We start from the raw sequence: 10,927 nt of genomic DNA, 5'->3' as shown, positions 1-10,927 counted from the left end.
TCCTCTCATGCTTCCTGATGCACATCCGCGCACATCAAATGTGTTGTCTCTCTGCAGGAGACAATGCAGTCTGCAAAGAGTACACTTTTATAAGAATCTCTCTCAAATCCAAACATGTAAACTTCTGTCCTCGGCATGCATAATGCATGGTTTGTTTGAAGAAGACATTCAAAGCGAATCCAGTATACACTCACCAGAAAACGTTTACCTTCAGAACTCCTTAATTCACAGCAGCATAACACACTTGCGAGATATTTGCTGGCTGCAGATCCATGATATGAATCAACGTATTCCACCACATCCTAAAGGAACTCAATGACATGGACAAGACACCAGTTTGAGACAATTTGAGCTGACGTGATGTGTTATCCTGCTGGAAACAGCCATCAGAATATGGTCATAAAGGGATCGATATGGTCAGCAAAAACACTCAGGTTGGGTGTGACAGTTAAACAATATTCAGTAAGTACGAAAGGGATTTAAAAGTGCCGAGATCATATTTCCATTACACCACCACTGTGAGCTGTAAATACAAGGCAAGATGCATCCATGCTTTCATGTTTATTTCACGTTCTCATCCTACTATCTGAATTAATCTGTATAAATTGTAGCCTCAGTTTACTTTTCTTAGCTGACAGGAGTAGCACGTGGTATTAGGAAGAATCTCAACGATCAGAAAACCCGCTGTAAGCAAGCAACAGTGGGAAAGAATAACTTTAAACAAGAAGAAACCTCTGGCAGAAGCAGGCTCAGGGAGTGGCAGTGGTGGGCCACCAGGTGGATGTGAGGGGAAAGAGAAGAGAGCAGGACAAGAGAATAGGACAAATAGCAATATATAGTATTGTAGTGAGAGTGAGTTTTTAATGAGTGCTAATGATGAGTGAAGAAGAAATGCTCAATTCATCATGGGAAGTCTCCAGCAGATTAACCCTATTGCAGGATAACTAAGAATGTGACTGGCTTACTAGATATTTGGGTAGATATGCAGTTGAACAGGAGGTGATTACTCACTGAAAAAATATCTTTCTACAGATTTTTTTTCTTATTGTTCTTTTATTACAAATATCACCATCAACAAATACTGAACTCAAGGCCTCGTCAATTAACTTTACAGTGAAAACAGCAGACTGAGTTGAAAGGCTGCAAATATTATACATTTTCATTGACAGCACCTTGAAAAGTGTTGCCTTTTCAAGGCTAGCTGCACCGAAACATTTTAGACAGACTATAAAAAGGAATTTACAATAAATACAAATGACAGTAAACAATATAAATAAGAGTCTGTTTAACATGTTTAACACAATTCACGCGATTATGTTTCAAAGGGAGGGTTGAAGGTCAGCCATTCCTTTTGCCCCAAAATTCAAATACTTGACAGGTCAGTTTGTTCTGTAAGTTGAGGTAAAGCTGTATCAAAAAAGCCCTCCCAGCTCATGAACAAAATGAGCTTTTGAGATGGCAAAATTGAGTCTTTCAGTGCCTTAAATTCAGTGCTGCTTATCAGACAAGTCTGACTCAAGTGACTTTATCAACACAATAAAAGCAGTGGTTTTAGATGTGGAGTCGTAGTCCTTTAGCAATGTAATGAGGTCTCTCTCACTGCGGGCTACAATACAATCAATTAGTGTCACTTCTGACATCGACGATTTGGTGGTAATAAACATAAATAAGAAATTAGAATAAAATGCTTACAGTACTTTGACATTCAGTGTAAAAATTTCTTTACAAAAAGCTGTGTGAAAAATATCGTATTTCCCCCATTATAAAAAAAAACAGCCAAACACCTCGATCGAGGCAAGTGAAGTCGCTTCATGTGCAATGACACAAAAGAAACGAGAGTAATGGAGACACAGTACATGGTATACACAAGGTTAATGTGTTGGTCCCTCAGTCTGTTACGTGAATCTGTTTGAACCAACGCGCTACCAGAAGCAGGGAGCATTACCAAAATGCCAGCGTAAAAAACAGTTTGTATGGCCGAGGTCTTGCAATTGATTGTTGAACTATTCAAACATTCTTAAAGTGTTAGTTCCAGAGTTGCTTTGGGAATGCTACAGACGTCTTCGGCGTTAACGTATTTGATTTAATCTCAGAAATGTACACTTAAAAAAAAGAAGAAAAAACAAGCAGTAGTTCCTCGATTGCTGTCTACCTGACTTAATATCTTTTATTACACAGTTGTGACAGAAAGAAAGGCATTATGGACTTTGGAGCCCTCTGGGACTCTGGCCCCATGGCTCATCAGCTCCTGAATAGTCATCCAGTTATCCAGGATCTTTTTATTTCGTTTCTTCATCATCTTTTTGTGACTGAGCTCCAAGATATTGATCTCCTTCCTGCCTTCAGCTCCACTCAGTGGTCCCTCCTTTAAACACTCCAGGCGGCTCTTTTGCATAAACTCCCTCCTCTTTCTTTGCTCCCTGGCACGTGCCAGGTGCTGCTTCCTCTCCTCTTTGCTCCAGTAGCGGCCCATCTTCATCTCACTCATGGCGTCATCATCTGTGGTCATGCCTCCACTCCTCTCCTCTCTGATCCTTAGCGCCCTCTCCCTCAGTATGCGATCACGAGCAGGCCTCCGGGCAACGTATCGCGTCCCGTCAGCTCGAACTTTGACCTTCCACTCTAGTCGTGGTTCCCCAGGGCGTCCGTTACGGTGCACGGGATCTCGGCAGACACTGAGGAGACTCAGCTGGCTCTGAGAATACTCCACGGATGAATGCTGCTGTAGCAGTTGCATGTAGCTCTGCAACAAAGAAAACAGGGTTAACAACGAGGTGTTCTTCATATGCGCTTTACTCAAAGCCACAGCAGCATCAGGTTCACATGCATTATACCTGAAGTTGCTTAGATCCTCCCTGGCCATGATAAGGGGTCGTGTGATATGAAGAAGCGTAAGGAAGCCCTCTCCTTGACTCTCTGGTCCTCCGTTTCTTCTCACACCTCTCATCATCTGCAGGCAGAGCAGGGTCTGACTCAGACCTGGAAGGGTTGCTCTGATCAGGGCTGCTTGAGATTACAGGACCTGGATCTGCTTGTCTGCTACAACTAGATGTGCCCTGGGGCTTGGGGATAGGAATAGGGCTTGAGGGTGTTGAAGAAGCCAGTCTGAGGTTTTTCTGGTTGGTAATGCTGATGTGTCTCTGCAGAGAGTGGTCAGGAGATCTCTCCATACCCAGTGGTGTTGAGCGTGCACTTTCTGCTGTGTTGTAGGCACTGGAGCTATCCTTCTCGCGCATCTTATCGGCTTCCAACCTCTCTGGGTGTTCGTGAATGTCAGCCAGCCTGCTGTGCCGCTTGTGTCCATCTTTGGTGCTCCTTCCTGGTGAACAGGGCGACGGCTGTGAGTGCTCCTGCTGATGGGACTGGCGAAGCTGATGGGCCTGCATAATGCTCTGGCATTCGAGCTCAATGCTGCGCAGTTCCTCGTTTAGCATCCTCAACTCCTGCTCCACCCCTCCCCCTATGTCATCTACGCAATCGGCATCCTCTCCCCCTTGTTCAGTAAGGCTACACTCTATACTGTGTCGAATTGAGTACACCCCACACTCACCCCCGTTTCGGATCTGACACTTGAGCTCCAAGAGTTGCTGGAAGCGATTCTCCAAACCTAAGATCCCACCTCCACTATTGCGAACACTCCCTACCCCTTCGTGGCCTTGGCCTGTGGACAGTGTTCTTGTGCTCTGGTTTTCCCGTGGGACAACAGCTCCTCGCTTGGTGTGGGGATGCTCTGCCCGCCACCGCTCCCTTAGGCAATGAGCTGGGCTCCTTCTTTGGAGTTTAGCCAGCAGTGGTTGGTGCTCCGGACTGTCCGTACTGCGTCCAAACCCACTGTCTTGATTGTTGGAAGAACATGTAGCTCTGTCTGTTGTCATCCCTTCTTCAGCTTGATTCTGGAGTATTAAAAGAGAAACAGTTGTATTAGTTTATGAATGTTTCAGTCATTTGTAAGACCATAAATTCTTTGTTGTCAATGATTTATGGTGGTCCGTCGCTATAACGTGGTTGACTTTTCGTGGCCTTGCTGTTTCGCAGATTTTTTTGGTGCAGTTTTGCATGCTTTTATTTTTTTGTTTGTTTCCTTACAGCGCATTGTGTTCTGCGTCCTGATTGGCAATAGACCATTGTCAATCAATCTCATGCCGTGTCTCCTGTACAGTACAGAATGTGTTTAGCTTGTCAAATTAAATAAATCTTCGATCGCTAGCAGTGTGACTCTGAAGTGTTGTACTGTGTTTGTAAGTTTTCTCCCCCAACAAACACAACACTGTCGACAAAACGTTTTGCACCGTCAAAGGCAACCGCGGGTGCTTTTGGTTTCTACAATACTGGACTTATTTTTCTACAAAGGTTTGAACTTTGAGAGTGTTTAAACAAGAGAAAAGTGTGAAAATGTTCATGCCTGTCTGAGAAAAGTGTATAAACTGTGTAGTGAGGGGTTTTACAGCCTTAAAACATCTGTAATTATTGTAAAAAATTAAGTTGGCTACTTCGCTGATTTCACCTATCATGGGTTATTTTCAGAACGTAACTACCGCGATAAACGAGGGACCACTGTAGTTTCACAAAGGTTCTACTAAGTACAGGAGAAAATTATTAAAAGGTAAGGTATTTCTAAAAACAATTAAACATGTACTTGGCTGCTTTATCTTTGGACATAAACAAAGATTAAAAAAACTAACACCATCAAGGTTTCAATGAACTACATGAAGTTAAGCTAGGTGGTGCATAAGGATTTAAAAGCCTGCAGATACCTAAACTTCTGTTTTAGGATAATATCGGCACAGCAGCAAAGGCAATGTCTGAATTGTTTTCAAAAGTACATGTTGAGGGTCAGTCAAGTACAGCAGGTGGTGAAAATAACTAGTCAAGAACGTCCAGACCTCACTTTCTCGGTCAAACAGGTTCTCATGCTTTAGTTCATGCTGTGATGCTATAAAACCTTAGCTTAACCCTCATCTACCTAAATATGTAACATACATTAATTTACAGTGAGAAGCAAAATAATAATAATATTAATAATGATGATGATAGCAAAACATATTTCATCTCAAAGCATAATTAGTTATGTAATTAATATAGAGAAAAAAACATTATTATTATTTGTTCAAAATTACAATTAATTTGCATATTTTCTAAAAAATATTTTATTAATACTTTATACAACTTGCTGCTTTTTCAAGTACAATCTGTATAATTACTTAATAGCTTATTTACCACCCATTTGCCCCGGTATTTCTTAGTTTTTGATATTTTTCAGTAAACATTTTTTGTGGGGGTTTTTTTGTGTTTGTTTGTCTGGTTCGTTTTGACCCCAATATAAAATCATCGAAATAGACACACAACACAGCCCAGACATCTAATCACTCCAGCATTTCCTGGGTCTGTCTTGGGGCCTTCGCGCCTCCTCCCCTCCTTAGCCTAGAACAACGCCAAAACAGTCTCTCTTCACCACTGTACTTTTAATGGACACTTTGTCTGTTGGTTGCTTCATTTAGCGTACCATCTTACCTCATCTCCCCTGTCAAAGCCATGTTCCTTCTGCTTCCTCCTCTCCTCGAGGATCTCCTCCATGAGCTCCTGTTGCTCATCGTCCAGCCATCCAGCCTCCTCATCTAACTGAAATCACAACATCTTGTCAGAAACCTCCCTCTTTCTCTTTGGCTTTGAATGAAAGTGTTTGTGTGTCAGCAGGAACTCCAATCACACTGACAGGAATGGAACGGGAGGCAAGTGCTTTTATTTGACATGACACAGGCTGTCAAGATAGGGCAGGAAGGCTGCGTAGGTGTGTATATGTGTTTACCTGGATTTCTGGCCTTGTCACCAGTAGTGTGATGCTCCTTGCTTCTTCACTTGACAACAGGGCAACAGCCTTCTCTCTGTCTTGTACTTCACAGCCATTTATCTGTACATCAAGATGAGAATAGATGGTTCTGTCAGTGAGAAAGAACTGATACACAACAGTCTGCATATCTTACAAAAGAAATTAAATGCTTTTTCTCCATATACCTACCACAAATAAAATGAATTCAAATGTTTTAGCAAGCCACCTTGACCACACTGTCTTTTGATCTTTATCCCCCTTTATACCCTTTTCTTCCTCCATTCCTCCTCTCTTTTTTTAATACATTTCTTTCTTGGCACTCTCCACGTCTTCGCTGTTGCACTCATAGCAAAGAGACTCACTCGAGAGTGCATAGTCCGACCTCACAAGAGTCTACTCTCACCAAACCATCCAGACATACAATTAACTGTTCTTTGACAGGTGGCGTTCATCTTTTCCTCACTAGAGTAATGGGCCTGTCAGAAGAAGATAATAGGGCCAGGAGTACAGCAGGCCTTGCTCCCCACAATCATTCATAGTACCGGGAAACAGAAACAGTGTAGAGAGAATGGAATGCTGAATGCAATAAATATGGAGGAGGAGTAATGTTGGTATATTGTTGTTCAGACTAGAAGCAAGTTGAGATGTTGCTTACCGAGGTCATCAATAATAAGACGACTTATCTGATTTATGCAATATGAATAAATAACTCCTTTGTGTGAATGTCATGGGCTACACATTCAGGGTGTCCACCAGAAAAATGAGATCCAGGCTGCTGTGGTGGGATCTAACACTGCACTTGCTGGCTGTAACACAATCCACCTGTCATTTTCCACTTGTTATAAAAAAAAAAGGAACAGTGTGGGTCACTTTGTTTTGTGGTGCAAACCACAACCACTCTTTAGGACTGTTTAAGCCACTGCCAAAGAAAAGGCAAAAACTGCCATCAGAGAGTTTGGTAAAGTGATAGAGGCAAGGTATGCCGTAAGGTTGCGGTGAGATACTGTCCCATTAAAAGTCCAGAAGTACGGGGGCCCAGAGAGGTCAAATGCAACTGCAACTTGTGAAAACAGTAGCAAATAGAAAATACTGTAAAAGCTCACAAAACACAAAGAACGAAATAAAGAAACAAGAAATAGAAGAAACAACAATAATAGAAGGTAAATTCAACACATGGAATTAAAAACAAAAATCAAAGGAAATTCATACAAAAAACGTGTTGGTGTTTTGGGGGAGACAACAACAGAAACCGAAATGTGAAGGATTACACTGAGACACGCTTAAAAAAAGCAGAGGATGGGATGTTGGGAGGGAGAAAAAGGTGCAGGTAAAGACATATTAAAAAACAACAAAGTTGTGATTGTTAGATTGAAATGATCTGATTTTGCGTCAGAAAGAGATCAGTTCTGTAACATGCTAAAAAAATAATATTAAGTCTGCGTTAAGTGTTTAAGATAGATGCTTTGAGAACTCTTGAGTTTTTATCCCTCTGAATTACTGTGTGTTCCTGAGACACAGTAAAATCTAAAGATAAGTGATTGCTTTGAAGCCTCATTTTTTTAATTGTCTTCTAAAGAACTTAAAGGCCAGAGGCAAACAGTTCAATAAGCCAGCAGCACACCTCACAGACTCTGCGTCTCTAGAGGCTTAAACAGCCCAGCAACATATTGGTGCAAGCCAATGAAGCAGAAAGCATTTACATTTACAGTGAATTAGTTGCATGAGTACTATGAGGGTATTTAAATAAATGTAGAAATACATGCACTTACTGATATGCACTGACATATTAATTCATATTTTATCTGAACATGTGTATGAATATAAGAAAATGCAAAATAACAGGCTGTAGATCAAAAAATAAAAACATCAAATCCATCAGGCAGCTCAGCGTAAGACCCAACGAGGGACCTTGGTCACACACACCTGCAAGCCCTTTCACTGTTTATCCTGCATACCAGTAGGAAAATTATTTAAGACATTTAAATGTAATATCAAATAGTAATTAGTTATTATTCATATCTGGCTCTTTTCCATAGCATGTCCTGTCTTGTCCTGTTTTCATCTGATCATTCCCAATTGGTCATGGCAGATGGCCACACCTCCCTGAGCCTGGTTCTGCTGGAGTTTTCTTCTTCTTAAAAAAGTTTTTCTTTCCCACTGCCGCCAAAGCACTTGGTCATAGAAGGTCACATGATTGTAGGGTTTTCTCAGCTTTTTATTTTTATTTTGTGCAGTCAATATAAAGTACCTTAACTCAGTCTGATGTTGTGATGTGGCGCTATATATATAACATTGAATTGAAGGTAAAGAACTGCACATGTTTTGTTGTTTAAAACCCCTAAGGCCTCACAACAATTTACTGAAAATACTGACATTTCTCACCGTTAATAAATAAAGTGCTGACAGCCCGTCTCGTCTATACACAGCTAATTGTGCCATCTTTACACTGTACGCACTGTGACCCCATGGCTGTTTCTGCATAACGAGGAACAGTGAGAAATTGCCAGAGAAAGAGAGCGATCCTAGAATTGATGTAATGCCTGGTGTAACTGCAGCTAAGGACTTTAATTTCCCTGGTAAAACGAGGTGATTAAAAATACATAAGCTTTCCAAGACTGGAGACACCAGCCGCTTGGATATTCTCTAAAAAGGACCGCCTCGAAAACAAGCTGGCGGACGTCCAGATTAAACATAGAAAAACAGAGCATTGCTGTTTTCTTTTTTTTTTTTTTTGTCTTGTTCAGTTGTACAAGATCACATGCTGCCAGTGATGTGACTGTGAAGAATACTTGCGCACAGACACAGAGTCAGTTCATAACATAACCTGCTGTTCATGTACTTCGGGCACTGACATGAAAATACCCACCTGCAGAATACGATCTCCTTCCTTTATGCGCCCGTCTTTTGCGGCTATGCTGTTCGGCTCAACCTGCACAAAAGAAGTTGAAAATCAATGCTGACAGCCAATCGCCACGCAGCTCTGTATCTCGAAAAGACAGCAGCGATGCACCACACTTGCACCGCCGCTCTTTTATGTCATGTTTGGAGAAAAGTCTGTTTTTTGATATAGAAATGACACTCATTTTTCTTGCCTCCTATTTTTGATATGATCCGGGTTGATTTTCTCAGGTACTTGTGTCATGTAAAGGAAATGGAGATACATACGAAGCAGTGAATAAAAGCAATGAGAGAAAGAAGGGAAAGAAGAAACTAAAAATATGTGTTTGTGGCATAAACATTGTTGTGTTTAGCAGAATGAAGCAGCAGTGCATATTTTTCAAAATGCATCTCAGTGGATATGCATGTAAGCTACGGCACCACCCAAAGCCCTCAACAACCACTTCATAAACTTTGTTGTTCTTGCATTGAAGATCAAGAGATTTAGCGATATGCAGAAAAAGCGAAACTTGGTGGAGTGGGGTTGAAGAAAAAAAAAAGCATGCCTTTCTGGAAGTTACACCAATACTGCATGCATTATAATACTGGGAATTAGCATTTCTATCCTTCTATCAAACGTATAAAAATAGATCTGTTATGCCGGTTGGAGCCGTCACAATCTGCCGAGGTTCAGCAGGTGCCTGCGCTTTTTTTCTTTCCCTTTTTTTCTCCTTTTCATGCTTTTCGAAAACTAACAGGTGAAAAACCGGAGGAATAAGTGACATCTCGCAGAGTTACAGTGTGTATGAAATTATTTCTGAAAAGACTGAAAATGAGCTAACCACACTGCATGTCTTTGTGTTTCTGCCATTTATCTCCTTATGTTGCTGAGCTAATCCTCACTGTAGCTCTTACTTTTCCCAGCCTTGCCTTTTGTGTTCATAATGGGATTGAAATTGCACCTGCAGTCAAACTAAACATTTATTGAATTCGTTTCGCAGCCCCTATAATTCTATCATTCATTCAGCTCTGTCATGGAAAAATGCAATAATTTGTTTTCATTTTGTGTTATTTAAGGTTTTTTTTTCAACAGGAAGTAAATCATTTGAATTTAAAAAAAAAAAAGAACATCCCTAATGCATTTCTTCTTTGATTTGTGCGTTTGGCATTCAGATGGTGGATTCCACTAAATGTGCCATTTAATATATTGTGTGTTGGGGGTTGTCGCTCAGAGCTTATTAAAACCTTCAATTCAAACTTGTTTAAGAGGAGGGAATGAGAAAGTCAGGAAGGGAATCACATTTCAAAGCTGACTTCCTTTTTCTTCATGCATGTCTTATTCTGAGTTCATATTTGACTGGCAAACATGTGCTCTGCTTTCGTATGTAAAAACAAGAATTCTTCTGTGATTTCATCCTTTCTTTGACTTTTTATCATTCAAAGCTGATCATGGGGCCCCCGGTTTATTACGTGATCAGGCAGCTTTGTCTCTTATTGAATTTAATCATTTTTTATTTTTAAGGGCTTCACTGCAGGACAGTTTTCTATGAGAAGTGTTGTTTCTGTCCCCCACCTGGCTCACATAGATCCCAGTGTCCTCCTCATCATCAGTCCTGTAGCACAGTGTCAGGCCCAGCTTTTCTTGGCTGTTCTGCCTGCATAGCTCCACTTCCTGTTGCAGAAACACGCACACACATAAAAAGAAAAACAGTAAGGACTCTTTGATCAGGACCATTTTACTCAAAAGAAAGGTATTGTTTTGCAGCCGCGGGATCTGGACACAGACTGCAGTCACTGAGTCAGCTACAAACTCCTCTGTATACCAGAGTATTCTAGAGTGAGGTCCTCTGTCTGACAGCTAATGCTTGGCCCAAACTGGGTCATGCAACAGGACAATGATTACCACTACAACACCTGCAAATCTTCAACAAAATGGCTTAAAAACAGAAGAGAATCAAGACCTTCAAGTTATTGCAGGTAAAGGTGATTCCACAAGGCAGTTTTTCACGAGACTGCACATTCTTCAGAGTCCGTTGAAAACTTTCTTTCTTACTTGACTTTATATACTTTCTGAGTAAAGACTTATAGTGCAGTCAGTCATTGTGTTATCGTGTACAAAAACCTATCAGTCTTTGCAGCTTGTTGCCAGATTAGCAGGGTGCTAGTCAGTCGTACTGATAACAGAATTTTTAATCAGCAGAAGATTTGTAAGGAAGCCTTTTG

The 10,927-nt window shown here is 41.0% G+C and overlaps 1 protein-coding gene across 1 annotated transcript in view; it reads right to left on the bottom strand.

The window, feature by feature from the left end:
* Positions 1-2,170: 2,170 nt before the first annotated feature.
* Positions 2,171-10,927, bottom strand: part of pdzrn4 (PDZ domain containing ring finger 4) — a 42,913-nt gene continuing 34,156 nt past the window's right edge. Inside the window, exons 4-9 of the mRNA XM_005725217.1 lie at positions 10,278-10,376; positions 8,694-8,756; positions 5,807-5,908; positions 5,512-5,619; positions 2,835-3,893; positions 2,171-2,743 (exon numbers count right to left, since the gene is read on the bottom strand). Of these exons, the coding sequence (XP_005725274.1) occupies positions 2,171-2,743; positions 2,835-3,893; positions 5,512-5,619; positions 5,807-5,908; positions 8,694-8,756; positions 10,278-10,376 (2,004 nt within the window). The remainder of the gene's footprint in view (positions 2,744-2,834; positions 3,894-5,511; positions 5,620-5,806; positions 5,909-8,693; positions 8,757-10,277; positions 10,377-10,927) is intronic.

This window comes from Pundamilia nyererei, unplaced genomic scaffold (genome assembly GCF_000239375.1).
Source record: "Pundamilia nyererei isolate P.nyererei 1_Seehausen unplaced genomic scaffold, PunNye1.0 scaffold00014, whole genome shotgun sequence".
NCBI classification, from domain to species: Eukaryota; Metazoa; Chordata; class Actinopteri; order Cichliformes; family Cichlidae; genus Pundamilia; species Pundamilia nyererei.
Note: the sequence above shows the minus strand (reverse complement) of the source record. Positions and strands in the feature narration are given on the sequence as shown.